The following is a 25,795-nucleotide window of genomic DNA, read 5'->3' on the forward strand; positions in this document are numbered from 1 at the left end:
GAATTTATACTCCAGTTACAATTTTTCTCAATTGCTTAAACACTATAACCAGGCCTTTGAACTAAAATTTCAAAACAATAAAAAAAAATTTCTAAAATAACACCCATTTCTCTAAACTCTGCACACAAACCCCTTCATTTCTCATTGCCTACACCATGTGGTCATTGAGAAAGCACTAACATTAAATATTGTTCACTCAATCAGCACAGGTCGAGCTCAAATAGCAGCACCAGCTACCCAGGTGGAGACACAAACAGTCAAAATTGATAACACACCAATCAGAACCTAGAATAGACAGATAAAAAGGGCCAGAGTCAGTTCATTCAGTTTTGGATCAATGGATCCAGAGAAATCTGAAGGAAGAGGTAGAGGACACCAGAAGAGGAGGAGGATGGAGGACGAGCAGGAGTAGGGAGAATGAGGAGGAGGAGGACAAGAGTCTCTGGCCTGTCCCAGACCAAAGACAGGATGCTGGGGCAGAATCATTAGTTGTTTGCTGTGTTGTACTGTACAGCACACTAAGGAATGAAAAATGCGCAAATGTTTACATTTGTTATTTCTTTTGTTGTGTTCATCATGTGAAAAGGTTTTTGAGGAGAACCACAAGCAACATTACTAATAACCAGTTGTTATTAGTAATGTATTCTGTAGTATTGTTTTGAATTTATCTCACCAGAGTGTCAGACTGTGTTGTAGTGTGTGTGTGTGTGTGTGTGTGTGTGTGTGTGTGTGTGTGTGTGTGTGTGTGTGTGTGTGTGTGTGTGTGTATGTGTGTGTTTGAGGGCAAAGTTTGGTTTTTCAGCAAGATTGAATGGTTTTGAGAGGAGAGCTTCATTTTGACCTGAAAATAGGATGTTTGGGGAATTGGGTGAGAAGTTGTGGATTTGTGTTTAGAGCTTCAAGAAAACATGTCTGAGCAATCAAGAAAACTGTAATAACAGAGAGCCTTATGACTAGGTGGGAGAACATGCAGGCAGTAGAGAAACAGAGCTGCTGAACCATCATCACTAAAGTGCTAATTGATGGATGGATGCATTCACTGTAAAGTACTTTAATGGTTCTGTCCTTTGACTGACTGTGATCATCGGGTGTAACAGAGTCAAATATGTTATTATAATTACACAATATTCTATGTAAATAGTTATCACCTGACGTGTTAGATCTCCTTTGTCAATATATGAGGAATGTTTGTGATTTATTTTCTGTCCCGCGTACGCTAATATTCCCTTGTCATTTAACTTGTGTAGGGGCTGAAGTTGTAACATGACAATGGAGGGGAGGATTGTGTATTAACGTGTTGACAGAGAGAAAATAAACGACCTCCAAAGATATCATGGTCTGCTCCTCCACTTCATAACACAACGCACGAAAAACTTGAAACCAGCTAGCAAGCTACCAACTTATAAATGTATGTCACTGAGTTGGAATGAAAAGTGGTGTTGAAAAGATTGTTTTAATAAACAGACATGTATAGTGAGACAACTTAAACAAAGTGGATTTAAGTAGCACTTAAAACATGCTTCATTTGTTTGAAATAGCACAGGCTACAACAGCCAAAAAATAAAATATGGTTAAAATGGTGAAGAAAAGTAAATGGAGCGAAAAAGGTAACACAGCCCTCTGATAGTGTGCCAAGTAACAAGTAACTCCAGGTGTCAGATAAATGTTGGTATAAAAACACCTCCATGAAATGTAGTGGAGTATACGCACCAAATACCTCAAAATTGTACTTAAGTACAGTAAGTAAAAGTAATAAGTTCCACCTATGGGGTTTGCCAAATTCCTTAAAGTGTCTCTGGTTTTGCTGTGAGTTTCTTCGACCACCTCGCCACAGGCTCATACACCAGATTAACACTGCCCTCTTGTGGTTCCACCTGTGCAGGACCGTTTAGGAACAACAATAACAGCACAGTAGGAAGGAAACTAGATCAACATGAACTCGACACGTAAAATAGTCAGCAAAACGGAACTACTGGAATAATATCACTGGTTTAATATGTTGATCGTTTTCACTCAGCACTGAACGTTTTCTACAACCACCGCCAGGACACTCGGCTGGGTAACCACCACGAAGATGTGTTAAAGATGGACAGTTCTTTGTGTGCAGCCTTCAGGAAGGATAACGTTAACGTTATTGTGTAAGGCAGCGAGGTCGAATAACGTACAACTCCTAAAAACTAACGGTATTTCGGTTTGCCAAAACAGAAGCGTTCTGTCCTCGAGTGTGCAGTTTTGCTTTCTGGCGCAGCTTGTTCAGAGTAACGTTACGCGGGTGCGAACAAAATGGAGGGTAATAAGCTGTTAAATTGCCTGGTGTAACGTTACATGGACCTGTGCTTAGCTTAAAATGCTTGTTCGCCATGGTTTTAAAGGTGAATGAACTGTTTTCATGCTATTTTGCTTGCCAAAAGCCGTGAAGGGAATTAAGTGAGCTCACTCGTAAAAACAAAACAAAACAAAAAAAACGGATTTGTAACGTTAACGTTACTTCCAAAATTTCCAAAGTGTGTCGCAAACTGACGGTATTGATTATGTGCACAATAAAAACAGGGTGTTCTGTCATGTGAAACGCTTCACCTGCAGTTTTGTACCAGTAAAATATTAAAAGGACGACCAGACACCACAAAATGACAGACTCTGGGGATGCAGCAAGTGTTCCCGGCTCCTCCGGCCGGAGCAGCGGGGCTGGGCTGAGTGTCACTGCGGGCAGAGGACTACCAGGCCGGGTCAGGAGTCTGTCCTCCTCTGCTCCACCTGGAAGACTGACGTCCCTGAGAACAAGGGACCTCACACTGGGGGGAGCCCTCAAAAAAACAAAGGTATTAATGACACATCAAAGGGGTGGAATAGTTTTTTTTTCTGTACAATATGAAAGCACAGACAGACTGGACATTATGCACAAAACAATGCCTACAAGTAACGTTACACAATTCAATTAGTAATTTCTTACTGGATTAAAATGATAACATGACACTCAGGGTGTGAGAACACCTTCCTTTCACAGAGGGCCACTTCAGGGTTGCAGTAGGAAACTCATTTTGTTTGATGGCTGCTTTAATGCAGTTGATTAATAATGGCTCACAATTTTTCTCACAATTCTGCTGGTTGGAAAGAAAAATCACATGATCACTAAGATAAGGGACACAGTCTTGTAATAGTGAATCTGGCAGCTAGAAAATTATTTCTAGCACATTAAATGTATTTGCAGCATCTATGTTTTGAATCCCAGGAGATACTTTGTATTAACAATGTTTTTATTTTTTGTTTGTTCTTTTGTTTCCCAAAGAAAACCTTTGAGCCAAATGTCCACGCTGTGAGGAAAAGCAAAGATGAGTGAGTGACCGTCCAGTCTCCTGTTAATGAAGTTTTAAGCTTTGCATATTATGTGCTGTCTGTATGTGTTTAATGATTATAAACATCAGACATCTTCCCCAGGTTAAAGGAAAAGGTCCATGTGTCTCCAAAAAAGGAGAGAAGAGAGAGGGATGAGAGGAGGAGAGAGAACAGAGGGAGGAGGAGAGAGAGGCCTCAGACCATCCAGTCTCACTCCATCTTTGAACAGGGTCCTGCTGACACTGTACGCAAAACAGGTGGACAACTCCTCTTTTCTGTCCTTTCATTTTCAGTGGAACTTCAGCGTGAACACCAGAGGTTCAGTTACAGATGTATTCCCTGTCTCACGTCTCTCTGTTCAGGCTGGCGTGGCACTACAGACCTGCATGACTCCACCACCTCTCCTGTCTGTAAACTGGTGAAGAAAGAGATGAAAGAGTCAGAGGAGGATGAAGATGAGATACTCAGTAAACTACAGAGGGATAATGTGAGTACTTCCTGCAAGCTGCTGCACCTTAAAGGATTTCACCTTTGCTACTGTGCTTCCAGTGTAGTTGATCGGGAACAAAACCCACAGTCCTGCATATTTACATTGGAAGTACATTAGAAAGTGATCTGTTACAACCAGTATGAACAAGTGGAGCAATCAGAAACTATTTCAATGTTCATATGGGCACCTGGGACAGAACCCATTCTTTAAAGCTGCATTTATTTTTTTGGGCCACTTGGGGGCAGCACAACAATAAAAGCACATCATTTGAAATATGGCTTCCTGAAGCTTTTGTGGCTATTGTGTTATCACTCTCTGGATATTTACATGTGCAGCAGACACAGAGCAACATTATCATTCATTGGTAGCCGTGCTCACCTGCAGTGCGACATTCACTCCTCTTTTAGCTCTGATATGGTCTCCTGCAACTCCTGAGAAAAAAAACTCTGCTTCAGAGAAACACCTTTCACAGCGTACAGAGTCGAAGTTGATCCATTGTTAATGTGAAAATATAAACATTACTTAAGCTCCTATTTAACATCCTATGACTTAACATCCTATTTCTGTACCAAAGCAGAGTTCCAAAACTAAAACTTGTTTATTTCATAAGGCCCCTCATATCTTGAGAATTTACTGTTATATCAATATGTATATATTCATTTAGAGTTTTCCCCTGTCTTTAATATCAGAGTTTAATATTTTAATCTGGCAAGGCATATTGCACATTTAACATTTAAGAAGTTTAGTGTGGCTGCCAGCAGAAAGCTGCTGGTTTCCAGCAGTGCAGTCTCAGCTCATTCCTCTCCACTAGAATTAAAACATTCTGTGGTTTTGCAGAGTGTTTAGCTGCAAAGCATTAGTTTGTAATGAGTCAATGAGGTTTAATTAATTTTATTATCCATTATAGTAATAATCACCCTCATCTCCTCATTGTTCATTGCTAATATTATATGTTGCACCTACAGTTCATAGATGATCCAGGTCTGAGGAATGATGCCAAGCTGAAACCCATCCAGCTGCCTCTGAGTCAGTCCAGCAGCTTCACCAAGAGTCAGACTCTTACAACCACCACAGCATGTGAGAAAACCCCCTCTGACTACTGCTGCTATCTCACCACTAACAATCTCACATTACAGGCCTGTTGACAAAAAGCTAATTCAGTCAGGACACACGTGGAGGTTTATACCATTTATTGCAGCAATAGGCGGTTTAGTTTGGCGATGTGGCATTGCTCATGTGACGCAAGCTTGACACAGACTCCCAGCCCAGCCCCAAGATACACAACATTTAATGAACTCACATTAAAGAAATAAACATAATTCACAGATGCTTAAATGCTGAAAAAGGAGGAGGCTAGAGAGGTGGTAAAATAAATGACTTCTGTGCATGCCTGAACCAGAGCGGAGTGGACTCAAAGCTGCTTAAGATCGCTTAAAAATAGATAAAAAGCTGCCCGTCTATTTTAATTTTAACGAAATCCCTAGCCTGGCATCGAAAAGAACAGGCAAAACCACATTTTCCAAATAGAAATTATTTATTTGAAGTTACACTTAGGCCTATGTCGTGGGGAAGAAATTAAAATATATAGGCTACAAAATACAAACTATTCAGTCATCAAACTAGTAGGCCGAGCCTATATTATAAGCGGTGGCAGTACAGCGACACGGTGCGTCAGCTGACATACTTGGTTTAGTAAGTACACTTTTAACCAGCTGCCCAACTTTCAGAAACAGGTGGTTAACATAGTCATGCTCATTAACGGTGTCTTTCTACATGTGAGCTGAAGCATGTGAACGGCGAACCGCTGATGTAAATTTGACACAGTAAAATGCTAGTTCCTACATTGGTGGTTATCCCTAAATATTTAATTATTTTATATTTGTTAAAACCTTCTTACTATGATGACCTTTTTTCCCAACATCTTCTTGTAGTACACCGCATGTTTTTGAGAAATGGATTTTTGGATTCCAAAATGAAGCTGTCAAATCTGACAGCAACAATGTCGGCGCATTTTTTTCTTATCGTCATCTGTAAGGGTTACAGGAATAGGAGGAAATAATGTGGGTGTGTGAGATGCATTCTAGGTCGGGCTCGGGCATGCTTTGAGCTCAGGGTGTGAGCAGTACCGGAGCGAAGTTGGTGCGGGTTGGAGCAGGAGATATAGAGACAATCTAACTTTTTGAAAATATCTGCTTTAAGCTCCATCCAAAATCCTCCTGCTCGCACTCCCCCACGCTCTGTGTCTGTGCATGATCAGTAAGTATTGTGTTGCAGTCCTTTCCTGTGTTTGTGGTTGTCATGTTGGCAGGTCCTGAGAAAGCCCCTCTGTTCAGACCGTCCTGTGGAGCTCAGAGTAAAGCAGGCCACTGTAGGACAGAGCTACCCAAACCAGAGCAGCCATCTCTGGTAGAACTGCTGCAGGACCTCCGCCTGTCTGGCAGAGAGGAGCTCTTCTTCATGCAGTTGCCTGACTGTATGCCGAGCAGAGCGTCTGCACAGAAGGTCAACACTGCTCTAGAATCTAAAGCAGAGAAACCTTCCAAGAAGGAAGGAAAGCCTGAAGCCAAGAGGCCTGCACATCTACAAGAACAGGTGAGGTAACAGAATAAACCCTAAAACTGTGATGTTGCCATGGCAACGTGAATGCAGTTTTTGCTTTTCAGCATGATGTGTAGTGCGCTGCATCTAATACACTCGGGATTGCAACATGTTTCAAGGTATCCACAGTAGCTGCAAGTTGAAGCCTTGCTGTGCCCTTTATCTGTTAGTGTCTTTTTATTTGTGCACATATGAAACACATTACAGGTTCTTACTTTGGCTCCACACTTTTCTTCTTTGTGTAAGTACTGACCCTCTTGGGAAGCCTTTTTTCACTGTTTCTTGTGAATTCCTGCACTATATGTCAGTCCTCATGATTTTTACTTAATGCACTTGTGCATCTGTTCATGCAGATTTATCTGGTGTTACTTGATCAGGTTTCAGCTGGTGCAGAAACCTGAGTGTGACAGTAGAAATAACAACTTACATCCTGTTCACTTTATACCCATTTATTTTCCCTCTGCTTTGACACCAAACAATTTTGGCTTCTTGAATGTGCGATCTTTCTGTAACAAGTAGAGATGCATCGATTGCAATTTTGGCCAATTCCAATCTTCCAAGTCTGACCTACTGATTCTGATTTTCTTTTTTTCTAAGAACTATAATATATATATATATATTTTATTTATTTTTTATTTTTTTATTAGTTTCTCCCAGACTGTAGCAGGTTACATGACCTTCTCTCACTTAGACACCTCTCAAAATTAGAATAAAAAAAAATTAGAATTGGTCCAGGTTACAGTATGTTGTATACATTTGAAAATATTTGCTCTGTTGACTTTCTTCATCAGCAGTTTTATAGAGTTGCCTAAAATTGCCTAATTGAATTGAATTCCGTTTTCACAGCAGCAGGTGAGCCGTGTGGAAGACGCTTGTTGTTGATCACCTACTGTGTCGAATCTTCTAACGTAACACCAGAGACGCCTCTCCCTGTGTTTCTCTGCAAAATGCTGAAATGGTTGATATACCTGGGCGGCTCGCCCAAGTAAAGTCTGTGTAGGAAACACAGCTTATTTTGGCCTTAGAGGTACAGTGAGGGAAAATAAGTATTTGAACACCCTGCTATTTTGCAAGTTCTCCCACTAAGAAATCATGGAGGGGTCTGAAATTGTCATCGTAGGTGCATGTCCACTGTGAGAGACATAATCTAAAAAAAATATATCCAGAAATCACAATGTATGATTTTTTAACTATTTATTTGTATGATACAGCTGCAAATAAGTATTTGAACACCTGAGAAAATCAATGTTAATATTTGGCACAGTAGCCTTTGTTTGCAATTACAGAGGTCAAATGTTTCCTGTAGTTTTTCACCAGGTTTGCACACACTGCAGGAGGGATTTTGGCCCACTCCTCCACACAGATCTTCTCTAGATCAGTCAGGTTTCTGGCCTGTCGCTGAGAAACACGGAGTTTGAGCTCCCTCCAAAGATTCTCTATTGGGTTTAGGTCTGGAGACTGGCTAGGCCACGCCAGAACCTTGATATGCTTCTTACAGAGCCACTCCTTGGTTATCCTGGCTGTGTGCTTCGGGTCATTGTCACGTTGGAAGACCCAGCCTCGACCCATCTTCAATGCTCTAACTGAGGGAAGGAGGTTGTTCCCCAAAATCTCGCAATACATGGCCCTGGTCATCCTCTCCTTAATACAGTGCAGTCGCCCTGTCCCATGTGCAGAAAAACACCCCCAAAGCATGATGCTACCACCCCCATGCTTCACAGTAGGGATGGTGTTCTTGGGATGGTACTCATCATTCTTCTTCCTCCAAACACGGTTAGTGGAATTAAGACCAAAAAGTTCTATTTTGGTCTCATCTGACCACATGACTTTCTCCCATGACTCCTCTGGATCATCCAAATGGTCATTGGCAAACTTAAGACGGGCCTGGACATGTGCTGGTTTAAGCAGGGGAACCTTCCGTGCCATGCATGATTTCAAACCATGACGTCTTAGTGTATTACCAACAGTAACCTTGGAAATGGTGGTCCCAGCTCTGTTCAGGTCATTGACCAGCTCCTCCCGTGTAGTTCTGGGCTGATTTCTCACCTTTCTTAGGATCATTGAGACCCCACGAGGTGAGATCTTGCATGGAGCCCTAGTCCGAGGGAGATGGACAGTCATGTTTAGCTTCTTCCATTTTCTAATGATTGCTCCAACAGTGGACCTTTTTTCACCAAGCTGCTTGGCAATTTCCCCGTAGCCCTTTCCAGCCCAGTGGAGGTGTACAATTTTGTCTCTAGTGTCTTTGGACAGCTCTTTGGTCTTGGCCATGTTAGTAGTTGGATTCTTACTGATTGTATGGGGTGGACAGGTGTCTTTCTGCAGCTAACGACCTCAAACAGGTGCATCTAATGTAGGATAATAAATGGAGTGGAGGTGGACATTTTGAAGGCAGAATTCTAGCTGATAGACAGGTGTTCAAATACTTATTTGCAGCTGTATCATACAAATAAATAGTTAAAAAATCATACATTGTGATTTCTGGATTTTTTTTGAGATTATGTCTCTCACAGTGGACATGCACCTACGATGACAATTTCAGACCCCTCCATGATTTCTAAGTGGGAGAACTTGCAAAATAGCAGGGTGTTCAAATACTTATTTTCCTCACTGTAATTTGCTTGATATGCCTATAACTGACCAAGTTCCATTAGAACTCCCTACTTCTAGTTCCTACACTGCAAATTCATTTCATGACCAGTGCCTATGCATACGTGACCAAACGGCACCTTTTAAAACTAGGAAACAAAAATCAAATGACCTCCCCTGGCTGAACGATCACGCTCAAACCCTTAAAAGATTCTGTCGGAAATCTGAATGACAGTGGAAGGTCACCAAATCTAAAATAATACGTAACACCCTGACAAACCAAATATTTATTTATCACAAAGCAGTTAATAATGCACAATCGGCTGACTTTTCTGAACAGATGTCTATCTAGAGATAAGGTAATTGATTCTGCCTCTTTCCCTGAACATGATGTTGATCCGAATGTCTTGCTCATTTTGTAAATAAGGTCCCAGCCTGACACCTACATTCTTTCCACTCCCCCTGTTGATTCTGCTTCTTTTACCCAGTTTCAGCCCATTACAGTTTGACTGTTAGAGAGTACAGTCTCACATATGAGTTCCTCCTCCTGCATCGTAGATATTATCTAAGGTATTTTCCACTGTTAGCCCTGTTATCTCACACATTTTCAACAATTCTTTGGCCTCTGCTTCTTTTCCTGACGGCATGCCATTGTTCACCCATTGCTAAAGAAACCTAATCTGGACCCGCGGTCCTCTAGTATTTATAGATCTACAAATTGTCTTTTTATCTAAGGTTCTGGAGAAAGTAATCACATTTCAACAGATTTTATGAATAATACTAGTGTTTTTAACTGTTTACAGCCTTGTTTTACCGCCACAGCTCTTGGTAAGGTTACTGAGCAACTGCGGACTGCAGACAGAGGCCTTTGATACAGTTGATCATGTTATCCTCTTACATTGCTGGGAGACTTTGGGTGGGAATCGAGGGCTCTTAGCTTTTTACTCTCATATCTCTACAACAGAACCTTTTCTGTCACCCTGGGTGGCTCTACTTCCTCGATAGTTTACTTCGATACTACGATAGCCTCCGTTCTTGGCCCCCAATCTGTTCTCTTTATATATGCTGCCTCTTGGCCAGGTTATTCAAAATCATGATTTGCATTACTATTTATATGTCCAAGCCTGAGGGACTGTGCCGTTGATACCTGCGTGCAGGTTTAGTTGTTGTTATCATTATTATTATTATTATTATTATTATTATTATTATAATTACACAGAGTACCAGACTAGAGCCCTATATGTTCACAAAGTTTGACTAGGGCTTTTAGAATAGTTTATTTTAGTTTATTTTCAGGCTGTTTCTACTTTTCTACATTTGAACCAGAAAAATACCTTTTTCATATTTAGAGTAGTTCATTGTTGCAGTGTATTAGCTGCTGGCATTTTCAATCCCAAACTGTCACATTTAGCCAGGTATTAACAGGGTGTGTATCACTGCCTCTCCTCAGGAGCCTGCGGTGAAGGACGGCTGTCCTGTGCTGTCACAATTCCCAGAAGGCTTTTTGGGTAAACTGCAGATCAGGAAGTCCGGAAAGGTGGAGCTGAAGCTGGGTGACATTGTCATGGACGTCTCTGAGGGAGCTGCATTCTCCTTCTTGCAGGTAGTGTGTGTGTGTGTGTCTGTGTCATATTATAACATACTTGTATTGTAACAGGCAGAGTAAGCAGTTAAGCAGTTAAGCAGCCAAAGTCCCTTACTGTGAGTCACAGGGTGCTCTTAATGTTTTTCTGTCAGCATGTCAGGTCACTTGCTTGTATAAAAGAGCAAACTTCAGGCAGTCACTCACAGAGTGGCAGGAGTACGTGGAGTTTGAATAAAAAGCCTTTATTAGTTACATAACTAGTTCATGAAATTGACCTCGGCCGGTTTTCATCAGTCATTCAGTGGTAAATGTAAATGCTCCATATTTGTATAGCACCTTTCTAGTCTTTTTGACCACTCAAAGCGCTTTTACCATTCACACACTGAGCCTAAGCGTTCAAACAGAAACTAACATTCACACAGTGGAATAGCTGCCAGGGGCAATTCAACTGGACACATCCATCGACTAGAGGAGGCAGGGATTGAACCGCTGACCTTCCGCCTAACGGACAACCCGTTCTACCTGCTGAGCCATAGCCGCCCCAGCAGGTGGGACATAATGAGTGTCATTCAGAGATTACTCCCCCAAAAAACAGAGAAATAAAAAAAAAAACTGGTTATTGAATGAAATTAATTTCTGTATTGAAATATCAAATCACTAAAAACTGGCAGCAGGACAAGAGAGGAAATTTTTGCTCAAATTATTATCCACATCCATAATCCAGCAAGTGCATTACTTTTAAGATGAACTCGTGTTCGTTACTTTTTCAAATGATAAATGCTGCAGTGGATTCATTCATCACTAACTCACCAATCTACTACAGGGAAATCAGTACTTTCTATGAAATGTTTTTATTTTGGATTGATAAAAATAACACAATTTGCAAAGCCCACACACCCGAAAGCAAACAGACAACACACACACAATAATAGACACAAAAAATAAAAACAAAATAAAACCCAACTAAATAATAATAGAAATACTAATACTTAAACAATTCCAACTAGACCTGGCCTTAATTTACACCATGTCTTAGAATCATTTACCTCCTCTTGCCTTCTTGCAGTTATGCCCTCTAGAATAAATCAGTGCCCCCAAGCAAACAAAGCGTTTCTTTTGTCTTCACATTAAAAAGAACAGAAAACAGTTTTAGCCAATAACCGCTTCTTCAGTCACCAGATTGCTTGGGGGCACTGGACACATATAACATAAGGACAAAGTCTAAATAAATGAGTCACATCCTCCTCATCCTCATTCCACTGAGGATACATTACAGCCCCCATCTGAACAGATCTGTCCTTCTATCAGATACACAACGAAAAATCAAGCTATACACCTGTCTCCAAGGAAGTGGTATATCAAACATATATATCTTCCCAGTGGAGTTGCAATTCTTTTAAAAATAAATGATTGTTATTATTAGTACCACTGTTAATAATACTGAGTCAGTATGTGATTAGAAAAACAAACCACTGTCAATATTAATATAGAAGCCGTCTCTCTCTCTTCCTTCTGCAGCAACTGGTGTCTGTGCGTCTGTCCGACGGTCGGACTGGAGACATAATGGTGTTAGGGAATGTGCACCACAAACTGGTCTTATCTCCGGACTTCCAGACTTTACTGACACAAGCTGCAACAGAGCAGCAGCAAGGACCCTGATCATCAGCTGCACAGAGAGCCAGCAGAGCTGAACTGGAATATGGAATACGTTCCAGTTTCCGTTCTGTAGGATTGTGTTTTTTCGTTACCACACACACACACACACACACACACACACACACACACACACACACACACACACACACACACACACACACACACACACACACACACACACACACACACACACACATCACTGTGTAGGGGAAATGGCTATTCTCCAGACCTCCGATTTGATGCTTCTAAGGCAGCTTTTATATATTTTTAAAATTCTGTGAAAGCAATCTGTCAAAGTCGAAATGATTTTGTTTTGTGAGGAGACATGTTGTTGTGTGGTAAATTTATGCTATCAGACTCAATATACATATATTATTAAATATAACAAGTATATTGTAACCTGAGCACGGACTACCCATTTACTGATGGTGACTTCTCACTGAGAAGAGAACGCTCTGTATATTTTCACTGTTGTTATTAGATGTTTGTGAACCAGCATGTTTTTCTGCCACCTGGACATCATTGACAATTTTTCAAGTGAATTAGACTCTTACACATCAGCTTCAGAGCAACAACAGTTGCCCCGTCCTCACTAAAAATCCAGATGTGGCTGACCCCTAGTGGTTGAATATGTTACAGTAAGGCAGAGGGTTGGTATGGAAAGATCAAGATTCAAGGCTATTCATGGCTCCAAATCATATTCCATGCTGTTGGCTGCCTCAGGTCCTCAGACACGGACCTGCTGTTTGGAGTGACCTGCTTTGGGGAGCTCATGCACACTTTGTCATCATCTTCCATTAAATCACTTTGACTAGTACAATAATTATAATTTTGATGTCTGTTATGCTGGTATGTTTTAGACATTGTACATTGTAAGTTTGTTTATCTGACGTCTGTTTTACAGTTTTTTAATGCCTTTATTTGATTTCTGAATCCTTTATTGTTTATATGCAAAGCACTTTTTAAGATTGGTTATGAGAGATGCTATACTAATAAACTTTGTTATATAAAGGTGCTGGTCATATAATTAGAATATCACCAAAAAGTTGATTTATTTCAGTAATTCCATTCAAAAAGTGAAACTTGTATAATGTATACATTCATTCCACACAGACTGATATATTTCAAGTGTTCATTCCTTTTTATTTTGATGATTATAACTGACAACTAATAAAAAACCCAAAATCAGAATCTCAGAAAATTAGAATATTGTGAAAAGGTTCAATATTGAAGACACCTGGTGCCACACTCTAATCAGCTAATTAACTGGAAACACCTGCAAAGGCCTTTAAATGGTCTCTCAGTCTAGTTCTGTAGGCTACACAATCATGGGGAAGACTGCTGACTTGACTGCTGTCCAAAAGACGACCATTGACACCTTGCACAAGGAGGGCAAGACACAAAAGGTCATTGCTAAAGAGGCTGGCTGTTCACAGAGCTCTGTGTCCAAGCACATTAATAGAGAGGCGAAGGGAAGGAAAAGATGTGGTAGAAAAAAGTGTATGAGCAATAGGGATAACTGCACCCTGGAGAGGATTGTGAAACAAATCCCATTCAAAAATGTGGGGGAGATTCACAAAGAGTGGACTGCAGCTGGAGTCAGTGCTTCAAGAACCACCACGCACAGACGTATGCAAGACATGGGTTTCAGCTGTCACATTCCTTGCGTCAAGCCACTCTTGAACAAGACAGCGTCAGAAGCGTCTCGCCTGGGCTAAAGACAAAAAGGACTGGACTGCTGCTGAGTGGTCCAAAGCTATGTTCTCTGATGAAAGTTAATCTTGCATTTCCTTTGGAAATCAAGGTCCCAGAGTCTGGAGGAAGAGAGGAGAGGCACAGAATCCACGTTGCTTGAAGTCCAGAGTAAAGTTTCCACAGTCAGTGATGGTTTGGGGTGCCATGTCATCTGCTGGTGTTGGTCCACTGTGTTTTCTGAGGTCCAAGGTCAACGCAGCCGTCTACCAGGAAGTTTTAGAGCACTTCATGCTTCCTGCTACTGACCAACTTTATGGATTTCATTTTCAGAAACAATTCAAAGCCCTTCGGTCAGTCGTCATGTTGCAGCCTAATGCTCTAATCGTTTAAATGAGACTGTTTTCCTCATCAGTCTACGCTCAAAACCCAAAAACGACAAAGCGAAAACGTTTTTGAAATTTATCAAAAAGAAATTGAAATATCGCATCATTCAGACCCTAACTTAGCTGAAGCACATTTGGCAGCGAGTCTGGAGTTTTCTTGGCTATGATTGGATTTGAGGATTTTGTTCCATTCCTCTGTGCAGATCCTCTCAAGCTCTTTCAGGTTGGATGTGGACTGTCGGTGGACAGCCATTTTCTGGTCTCAGCAGAGATGTTTGATTGGGTTGAAGTGTGGGCTCTGGCTGGTCCACTCAAGGACACCGAACCTTTTCATTCATATCTGTACTTTGCTCCGTTCAGCTTTCTCTAAACCCTGACCAGTCCCCCAGTCCTATTTTGTAGCCTTTCCCAGATCTGTGCCTCGACAGAATCTCTGTCTCTGACCTCAGCAGGCAGTTTCTTTGACCTCTTTGACCAGTTATGTATGGAAGCGCATTGCATTCACCAAAGAAAAAAAAAATTGGAAGATCAGGATCTCGTAAAAGATGAAAAGATGTCGTAATTACGAGAAAAGATGTCATAATAACGAGATAAGATCTCGTAATTAGAGATGACTGGAAAGGTGCCATTTATTACTGAGTTCAGTAAAGTTGGAAATAGATTCACAGATTTGAGCTGCCGGGATCAATAATCTGTAAGCAAAATGTGTTTAAAACACAAACGACGCCTCTTTATTATCGTAGTTAAGTAGACAACGAGCTACAAGTACATTTTCACATAAATGAGTCTTCCTAGGAGCAGAACAAATGACATTGGTCTCTATGTGCAGCCGGCTGTGAGACGAGTGCGCAGGGACCGTCTACACCGAAAACACATTCTGCAGAGATATTCAATAACTTCACACTTACACAATATAGTGCCCCCAAAACCACCTTACACATTAATGATATACTGCTGGTTATACTACAATACTTTGTTTAGGGTAAAAAAGACTTTTGCATAGCTAATATTAGGTAGGTCTATTTTCAATATTCAATAACTTCACTGTTAAAGGCTGTAGTGTCTCAAAAATCACACCAGGTATCAGTGATGTCATGCTGATGATACTACAACACTTAGTTTGTAGAAATATAGTTTTGCATAATTTTGGGAACTTTACTGAACTCAGTAATAAATGGCACCTTTCCAGTCATCTCTAATTACGAGATCTTTTCTCATAATTACGAGATCCGGATTCCTGATCTCGTAATTATGACATCTTATCTCGTAATTATGACATCTTTTCTTGTAATTATGACATCTTTTCTCGTAATTACGACATCCTGATCTCGTAATTATGAGATAAGGCTTCCAAATTTTTTTTCTTTGGTGAAAAAAATGTTATAGTAGTTATGAGACCCCAAAACTAAAATTACCATAACATATTAGGTTCATACACCCATCTTATTACTTCCTGGTGTTGTAATTGACAGCATCCTCACCTGGAAGAGCCACATCACATCTGTCATGCAGTCCAGCTTTTTTCAACTTTCTAAAATTGAAAAAAGCAAGAAATCATCTCATATATTAGGCCATTTCTTTTACACGATCCCCAAACTGGAACAACCTTCCAGATGTTAGTAAGGTTAAGTCTATGTCTTCATTTGAATCTCTTCATAAAATGCACTTTTATTGTCTAGCTTTCCTGTGATCCCTCTTGCATCCCTTCCTGCCCCATCATGTTATGTTACTGTTTTTTAATGCTTTATTTAATTGTTTTATTGATGGTGCTATAGTTCTTATTGTTTTTCTCTTAACATTTGAATGTTTCCTGGTTGTTGCCCTGTAAAGAGACTTGTAAACCTTGTTTTGGAAAGGTGCTGCATAAATAAAGTTTATTATAATTGTTGTCAGAATTACTCTCAGAATTCTGACTTTGAACTAAGTTTAACAACTCTGACACAAACACCAAACAAGGGAAAACATATCTTGAAGCCTGTTGCACAACGTTGCATGGTTTCCAAGAAACATGTCATTCAATCTGGAAACTGTAGCAAACTGGTGCAAAACATTTTGAGGGTAAATGTGCCCCTAACCAACAGAGACAACAAGTACAGGTGCAATATCGTGAAAAAATCTCTATTTTTTGTAATTTCAGTCAAAAAGTGAAATTTATATATTCTAGATTCATTACATATAAAGTGAAATATTTCAGGTTTTTTGTTTGGATTTTTGACTTCCATAAACTGTAAACCGTAATCATCAAGATTAAAACAAAAAAAGCCTGAAATATTTCACTTTATATGTAATGAATCTAGAATATTTAAAAGTTTTTGACTTAAATTAATGAAGAAAATGAACTTTTCCACAATATTCTATTTTTTTGAGATGCACCAATACAAACCAATCAGAGGCAGAGTTGTGGAACATCTATTGGGTGGGAATACCCCTAATCCTCTTCCGTAGAATACTTATATTTTTAATGTTTGCTAAAGTTCCTAAAAATCCATCACTTCGTCATTTATGATATTGTATGTAGAAAAATGTTTAGATATGCTTCCAACTACATTATAGTATCTTCTAAAGCATTTATGAAATGTTTCTATTCATATATTTCAGAAAAAGGTTTCCTCTGTACGTGTATTCCTCACACTGTGGCTTTCATGTGTCATTCATTTTGGCACCATAAAAAAGGTAATTTTGTAGAAAGGTGTATGTATAATGTTTATTAGTAAATACACAACACAAAGAAAACAAGCTGTGTGAAAATGGTAGCACTAAATACATTCTACAAGCAAAACAAACTATCAGTACTGAAATGTCTTAATCATTAACAGGGGTGTGACTTTACAAACATGAAGACCAGACAGAATCTGGATTTTCCTTAAACATAATGGAAAGTTGCTTTTGTGACACATGACCGACTTTATACAGTTGGAAGTCAGGACAAACGAGTATTCTTCAGTTAGCATCTGAAGGGAACGGCCCTTTATTTTTTTTTTTTTTAAAAAGAGCAAATTTTCTTGTCAAGCATAACAGTACAAAAAACATCTCATCGGAAGCTTGACTGGAACAATGCATCATTTTGTGTTTAAAAAACAAAATGTCAGTCACTTACTTAAAAGAGAGCAGGTTTTCAGTTTGACTCTGCGACTACAAGCTTATGCCTCATTGATATGAGCGATGAGACTAATAATTCAGTCAGGTTGCATTCATGGCAACTGGTACTCTGATCTTTAGAGGAAGTGCTGTCTACTGGCCCTTTCCTCAGAGTACAACTTACTGAGAAATGGCCAACAAGCAGCACTGTGAAGTGCACTTCCACAGGCGGCATACTCTCAGTACAAGATCAGGCTGCTGGGTTTTTTTCTTAACCGTCATCAAAATCCATGAAAATACCAAAACTAACAATGTATTCGTTCAGTTCTCAGTACCTTCTGAATTCCCTGCTCTGTCTGTGGTACTTCACATGATAGAGCTCCATTGTTGTCCAAAAACATTTATGTCTTCAGAAGGAACCAATGGACTTGGGGCTGAGAGCCACAGGCTGGAAGTCAGAATGTAGTGAGACACACGAACACATTGTTGGTTTTGAACATTTCATGGATTTGTTGACAAGATAAATACAGAACACCTGACTTACTTATACTCTGAAATAGCAAATACAGAGTGTCTGTTCTTGGGACGGCATCAATAGTACTAGTAGCCTGTGGTTACACTCAGAAAAGTAGAAACAGTATCTGTGCCTCCTATATTCACTTTAACGCTTCACTTAAATGTCTAAGCTTCAGAAACATTACATTAACATTTCACAAAGTAACTCACCTTCTGGAACAATCCTACACATCATTTGTAGGGATTCAACCAACCAATCACAGGCAGGATGACAAACCTCACGCTGTGTGCTTTCAGGGTGTATTTGGGGTCGTATTCACTGAACAGAGGCATTATTGGGGTGCTGGAAAAGTATCTTGATCTGTCTGAATGCTGTAAAATGCTTCGCCCGGTTGAACATAAGCATTCATGTCAACTGGGAACTTTAGGACTTTCAAGTTAGAGGAAAAAACCGAGCAGAGCACAGTTCTGGGTCAGCAGAATGTGTCATGAAACCCCCCCCCCCACACACACACTCATTAGCTAAACACGCCTTAAGTCTTCTTTGTAGTCCGGACAGTTTTTGCAGCACCACTTTTGGTTGTCTTTTTGGTTGTTTTTGACTTTGCTGTGGCAGAGGCCTTCTTCACTGCTGTAGCCCTCTTTGTTCCTTTCTTGGCTGTTTTGGCAAGTTTTTTCTTGGTAGACAGTGTCTGCTCTCGGATCAGGTCTTCTCGTCCAATCTCCACCATGTGCTCCTCCCAGGACTTCATCTCATTCTTGTAGCGAATTTTGTCATCCTCGGCCAGCTGTGTGTAGACCTGAGACGTAGCAAACAGAGATCTGAATACTGAACAACACTGAACTTGTTGACACACATGAAGACCTTCCAACGACAAGAAAAAAGGATATGGAAAGATCGTGTGGCCAACCTGTTTCTGATGACTGAACAGATTCTTCCAGTCCTCCAACAATGACTTCATCTTTGCCTGAATGAACGTCAACAAAAACATTATGTCAATTTTGCAGAGCTGTGGATATTTCAGATGCAACAAGACACTTAGCTCACAAGGTCAAGATGAGACAAGATTTAAAAACTATTTTTAAGAAATCTTTGAATCTGAATTATATGAAAATTTTGGGCATTAAAACACTTTAGATCCCGCATTCTGGTGAATTTTTCTGCACAGATTTCTGGCGGAAATTTATTTATTTTTTTTTATGTAGAGGGAAACACAAAATTCAGTTGGCAGGTGAGCTGTCTGTGGATTGCCCCTTCCTCTTGCACAATCTCAATAAAAACATCATCATGTGCTGGAGGCATATTTACATTTGTGAAAATGTTCATTAATATGTATTGTCCCTTTTTGTTTTTCAAAAAAAAAATAAAAATAAAAGAATTGATGAAAATTGATCAAAACTACTGCATTCAAGTTCATTCTGATAAGTTAGTCTATCGGTTCTTCACACAACGCTGTCAGTGTCACCCACCTTCAAATAAGTTATTGGCGAGCATGAAAGGAGCCTAGCTAATAAGGATCGCTCTGTTAACACAGCTGGGCTGTCACAATTAGCATGCTGTACATAGCGACTAGTCAATATCAACTGTTCGTGCAATACTTAGATTTGTGGAAATAACATCTTTAAATGTGCATGTCCCACCTTTTCACCTCAAGGAGTGTTTAATTTAAATTCAATTAGAAACTCTTGGACTTGATTAGCTCTGTTTCAGTCTGTTTTTTGCTCATGTTTAAAACTTTCTGCACATTCAGAATCTCTCCCACATGTCCACATTCCTCATAATATTATGAAACTAACATCATTTAATGAGAATTAACAATATTTTGAAGTCTAGCTGCCTAATACTCGCAGTGCATTATGTTATTGCTCTGCTGATGTGGTATCCCCTTCAGACCACCAGACAGACAGATTTTCAGTTTGGGACTGTATGTTAGGTGGAAAACTAAAGTAATTCAGTCCCTCCAGGATTTTGCGATGTCACGATCACAACTATTAACACAAACTAAACAAATCCCTGTGAATTCAAGGTGACTTGCAATTCTGACCAATCAGCAACTTTTCTGCAAATTTGTCCTATTATCAGCATTTCTTGCAAAATGTTGTCATGCGTCAGCCAGCTCTCCTCCTTGTTTACAAGTCGCAGCAGACGTGTGATTCCAAAGTCTCACATTTGCTGACAAAAAAATAAATAAATAAATAAAAAGGGTGTGAAAAACAGGATCTAGATCTTCTTTAACAAAGCGGTGGTCAACTGTTTTGCAAAAAGTGCAGTTTTGTGGTCGATCATACAGGAAATCTTCAATAAATTGCAGTTCACAGTCCCAAGCAAGTTTGCGCCTCAGTTTTTAGCCTTTTTGGTTTTCCATTGAGGAAAACTTATACCTGCTACTTTTCTTTGTATCACCTCCGTCAAGGTTCCAAGCGAACTGAGGCAATATCAAAAGGTGACGGTCAGAGAGAATCATCACTATTCACTACTTCATCATTGTGCGCCATACAGGGGCCAGTTTTTTTTTATTTTACAATTTTTGTATGCCATTTCATCACTAAATTCCAATTCTGAGGCAAAAAAATTTACTTTGTAGATTTAGAATATTTACGAAAATGCTGGCGGGGGAAGCTAGCTAGCAAGCCGCCCAGCGAGCTCACACAGACCACTGCAGCCAGCGCAGCAGTCGACTCCAGCAACAACTGCAGAGGAAACCACAGCTGTAAGATTTTCATACTGCTATTCTTGTCTTTATGTTCTAGTAATGCTGAAACAGCGGGCCAAAAATGAGTTGAGTACAGTCGAGGCGAGTTTAGCTGGTACCAGCAATGGAAAAACACACTTAGTTACCACTTGTCACAATTGTCTGGACTCAGCGCGAGAGTGGAATCACTTGATCACGGTGTACGCTGCTTTCGCATCAAAGGAGAAGTTCTTTCGCTCTGCAAAGTGATCAGTTTGTGTTTTTTAGCGCGTTAAAAATGTCAACTGCGTGAGTCTCACGAGACAGCCTGACCTGACAAGAAATATTGTCATGTTTTAATCTCATGGTACGAGATTTCATCACACCCCTAATGGATATTCGCTTTTGCAACAGCATCATTTAATCATTTGTATTCCAGTTTATCAACTGTTTAAAGTAACCATCAGATCATGGGAGACGTCAGAGCCCAGAGGGAGAGTCTCTAACCCCCTCACTAACAACCACCTGTGAGGATTCAGCTTCATCCCCCAGCCCGGTCAACCTCATCTCGGCACAGAAAATCAGGAAACATTTAGTATCAGTGCTGTGGTTACTGACCTGTGTAGTGGTTCCTCTGGCCTCCTCAAAGTGCTCCGACATGAAAATGTTAAACGCAGTGCGAGGACGTTTGGGCTTTCCCAGGTTGGTTAACTCCTGGAACGAACACACACACACACACTTCTTAAATTCATGTTTCACTCCCATCATAAGCCCTAAATTCAAACCTCCAGTTGCGTGTACGCTGCAGTATTCGCTCCTGACATACTGTTTGCTACAGTTGGGGGCTGGTGTGAAAATACTGTCAAGTAAAGTCAAACATCTAGACAGTTCAGATATCAAGCCTAAGATGTATTTCTAAGAGCTCCCTGAACTTTTCCTGTCTCTCTTACCCTCTTTTTGCGGATGGCCTTCCTCTTTGCCATCCTCTGTCTCTTCTCCAGGGTTTGTTGTTGGACCTGTGCTGGGGTCAGCTGAGCCTGATAGCGCTGGAGCTCCACCTTAAACTGCTCTCTGGCCCGCAGAGAAGCTTCCTGAAATGGCTACAAAAGAGAGAGAAACCGACAAAAACTGTCATCACAACAACAGACTGCCAAACCCATAAGTGAAAAGACAACAAGGCAACAGAAGAAGTGTATGTGTTTTACACTTAATCAGGATGTCAGAGATTATTTGCCATTTGCAGCCACTGGCTTACCCTACAATGTATGCAAGGATAGGCTTCTGCTGATCTGATCATATATCATGTATTGAAAGGGTAATGGGCGATTGTTTTTTCCTACACCGACATTACGGCAATTTTTCTTCTAGCTTACTATCAGAACTAAGACGTTATAAAAATCATCTACTGTGCATTTGAAGATGTTTGCATAAGGTTTGTGCGTAGCGAGTGTGTGGTTGAGTGAGTGAGAGAGAGCGTGCGGCAGGAAGTGACTGAATGTGAGAGGAGCACAGGAAAAGGTTAGCAGTAAGCTGGTAGTAAAGGTAGTGTCAGTGTAGCTTACAGTGTGTCAGTGAATGAATGTGCTTCCCTAATGTGGTCTGCAAGCTGAACAGGAAAGGCTAACAATAAGCCTGCTCCCCAAAACTTTGCTCTGCATAAGTGTAGTTACCGTTATGGTTATGATTTGGATTGTGATTGTAAAGATATTAATGGTAAACAGAACATGATGCTGTGACATTATGACACGTGAACTTTTGAAAGAGTCCTTCACTGGCACATCTTTTACACATCTTGCAGACATGTTGTCTAATATCCTTAGGCTCACCTTCAGCATCTGCGTAAAACCCATAATATCTCCAAAAACTAAAAAGTTGTCAGCCATGCTGGCATTACACTGGTGTGCTGTGATGTAACCCCCCCATCTCACCCAGCGATCAGATCACATATCGGCATCTCAAGTAACCACGATTGGACGATAGAAACTAGGGCTGCACGATTTGGAGACAAAGTCATTGCGATAAAATGGAATAAACTACGAGTCTACTCGCTTGATTATTATTAGAAAAAGGCACAACATACTGATTTTGAAATGTTTATTTCTCAGCACAAACACAGTTAAAGGAACATAAGAAATGAAGGTTTTTTTCTCCACCAGTCCAAAAATACTGATTTTACCACATTCTAAACAGCGGGGGAACTAGTATAAATGAGTAGTATATTATAACATTAATAAAAAGTATAATGTTCACTTAATCGTATACTGTTAGTGTTAAAATATTATTTCCTATCATCATTATAATTCCATATAAATAGTATACTATTTTACCACTAGTTGAATATTAAATCTAGTTACCACAGTTTTATTTATTATATATATATATATATTTATTATAATTTATTAATACTACGTACTACCTTGTCACTAATCATATTGTTAAAAATTTAAAGATTTGCTGTAGCACGTCAAACGTTTTTTAATGTCCGCCCCATCCAGGCTGGCATTGATCGGTTGACAAAAAGTGACACTGACAAGCACATTGGCTTTATGAAAAACGTTAATAGCCAGCGAGCCAAACCCAAACCTTCCTATCTTCTCCCTGTTTTCTTCTGTCTAACTGCTTTAGCTGCCAATGACGCATCTCTGTCACAAAGCGACTGGCCCACCGGTGCTTTTTTTCTCCCGGTGCTCCGGTGGCCAGTCTTACTATGTTTTGAACGATTAGCGTCAGGATGAGGAGGGTAGTTACGGTAGGTTGTTGTCTTTAACGTTACTCACACACTGCTCATAAATTATTTTTCTGGTTTGCAGGTATCTGGTTTTAGGGGAACATGCGAGAGCCCCGCGTGGGCGGCGATAAGAATCAGACGGCAGTGCACACAGAGACTAGTGTGTCACACACACAGCACACTTTTTTTGTGTAATTAAATTGCACCCTTTTTGCAGTTATGTAATCACACAGGATGACGTTGCAGTTGTAATTGCGATTAGATTAATCGGGAACAGTTACCCTACTCAAGGCACAATTAAAAACTTGAATCAAAAGCATACAGTTTAACCTGTTTAATAAGTACAGGACTGAAATACCTGTTTCTGTTCTGGGCTCATCGTTCTCCACTGCTGGGCGATCTTCCTGATGACATCCACAGACTTTATTTCTGAAGGCAACAATTATAAGATGATCATTAACAACAGAGTTGTAGCATTGTAGCAAGAATGCTTGATTCAGTAGAAAAATCTGTTCTAGCCATTAACTGTGAAATTACATTTAAATGGTATCTTGATACGCTTCATTCACACTGCTCATGGTTAAGTACAACAAGCTGTTACTGACATATCAGTCCGTATGAAATCAATAACTTAAGCTGCCTTCTAAAGTATCACATGCTGCAGATTTACCTGGGTTTTGTCTGGTCATGATTGGCTGCTGTTGCAGAACATATCTCATGTATCCGTTCAGAGGTCTTCTTGGAGGGCCACTGGCCTGAGAGGTCAAATATTTCACTGGGTTGAGGTACACAGCTGGTAGGACACTGGTACACCTACAGCATGCGTACACACACAAACATGATATTATATAGAGATAGAACAGTTTTCATTCCTTTTAATGGAGAGACCTTCACAAAAAGTTGGCAATTTTGTGATGCCTGCTTAAGAATAACAGACCACACTAGTTTGAACATCTCTAGAGCTAAAACTATTAATCTTTAAGTTTGAGTGTCTTTGGGTTTCTGCTTTTTGGTCAAACAAAACATCTTAAGAGGTCCCCTTGGCCATTTTGTACTATTTCTTGACATTTCATAAACTATACAATATTTTAATAAAAGAATAAGGAGAAAATAACAATAGTTAGTTGCAGGACTAAACATATTTTTTACTAATTAATTCAGCATATACCCCACCCAAAAAAGCAGCACTTCTTTGTTGCTCATGAAATCCACTGTGGAGATGTTATATTGGTTTAATTCATGTAAAGTTCAGGATTATCGGGCTGTTAGGGCATACTCTCAGTCAGTGCTCAGTCAAAGTCTATTACAAAAAGAGCAGACAGCACTAAACTACAAGAGGCTAGAAACGGCTGCCTGCTAATAGAAATGATTATTCCATCTCTAGCCATAATCTAACACGTGCATTACGCGTAAACACCCTGTATTTCCTGTTAACGTTAGATATAAATAACGTTACCCTAAAGTTCCTCACCACTCAAAGCCTGCCAACTTAAATGTCAATTTTTATTTAAAATAACGCGTCAAAAAGTGTCTGACTTTACTGGTTATTCAATAACAATATTAGTTACGCTAACGATACCTTTTTCAAACAAATTTTACATTAAAAAAAGCTAGCTTGCTAGCTATACCACAATTTCAGCTAGCTTAGCTAATACAGTAAAGTAACTTCAGGTTAAGTTGGCTAATGTTACCTTGCCAGACTGCTTGTGCAGGAGAAGATGCTGAAGGACTTAGCCAACAGGCTAACACTGGCAGTCATTATGCTGAACGGAGCCATGTCGGTGTAAATAAACGCTGAAGGCCGTTAAGCGGAATAATTAAATCTAAACGTATTGTCCCACAAAACGTGTAGTTATATGCATGCATCAGATGTTTTTCATCTAAAGTAGGCCTCTTCCCCTGCTGCTTGTTGACATGCAGACTCTTCGAAACGCGCCTTCAGTTCCTCCGGGTGGATTGTGGGAAAAGGTCACACAGAAGTACTATGCCGCGTTCGATACCGGTCGGAACTGGGCCAACTACCTAATAAGCCTAAAATATTTCTACATCAATGTAAATGCAGAACAGGATTTACTTTATGATCGTATGTATTATTTTAATTTAAATACATGCAAATATACTTGTTGCTTTTTAGTTTATGGTTTACCATTTACAATGTGTGCATCCATGGGCGCTGACATTGTTTTGTGACGTAATTCAGCTACTACTCGTGAAGTCGGGGTACATATTTTTTCTCCGAGTTCAAAAGTAGGAAATCCGACTTCAGGTGGCGTTCCAGGGTAGTTTTTCTAGTTGGAGGTCGAAATTTTCCCAGTTCCGAGTTGCCTGGAACGCAGCATTAGCACACCGCCTCCCCCCACCGTTTTGCGCCAAGTCCCGCCCTACTGTGCTGTGATTGGCTAGTAATCGCTATTTCGACGCGTTGTGATTGGATGCTAGCTGTGAGCACAGGATGATAATAGATCTGTGCTT

At 40.1% G+C, this 25,795-nt stretch overlaps 2 protein-coding genes across 2 annotated transcripts; one reads left to right on the forward strand and one right to left on the reverse strand.

Annotated features, from left to right (window-relative positions):
* The first annotated feature begins 1,847 nt into the window (after positions 1–1,847).
* zgc:171971 (uncharacterized protein LOC569690 homolog) lies at positions 1,848–13,265 on the forward strand. The gene is made up of 8 exons (XM_038735827.1): positions 1,848–2,819; positions 3,287–3,333; positions 3,436–3,590; positions 3,696–3,820; positions 4,789–4,900; positions 6,132–6,415; positions 10,461–10,613; positions 12,114–13,265. The coding sequence occupies exons 1-8, from the start codon at positions 2,628–2,630 to the stop codon at positions 12,252–12,254; spliced, it is 1,209 nt and encodes a 402-aa protein (XP_038591755.1). The 5' UTR covers positions 1,848–2,627; the 3' UTR covers positions 12,255–13,265.
* Positions 13,266–17,014: 3,749 nt separating this feature from the next.
* tfam (transcription factor A, mitochondrial) lies at positions 17,015–25,287 on the reverse strand. The gene is made up of 7 exons (XM_038735968.1): positions 25,015–25,287; positions 23,994–24,136; positions 23,682–23,752; positions 21,546–21,695; positions 21,214–21,309; positions 18,835–18,891; positions 17,015–18,723 (listed from the first exon to the last, which is right to left on the reverse strand). The coding sequence occupies exons 1-7, from the start codon at positions 25,098–25,100 to the stop codon at positions 18,457–18,459; spliced, it is 870 nt and encodes a 289-aa protein (XP_038591896.1). The 5' UTR covers positions 25,101–25,287; the 3' UTR covers positions 17,015–18,456.
* Positions 25,288–25,795: the final 508 nt, after the last annotated feature.

The sequence above is a fragment of the Micropterus salmoides genome, unplaced genomic scaffold (genome assembly GCF_014851395.1).
Source record: "Micropterus salmoides isolate LMB-PRFRI ecotype aquatic unplaced genomic scaffold, ASM1485139v1 Ms_hic_scaffold_21, whole genome shotgun sequence".
In the NCBI taxonomy this organism is placed as follows: Eukaryota; Metazoa; Chordata; class Actinopteri; order Centrarchiformes; family Centrarchidae; genus Micropterus; species Micropterus salmoides.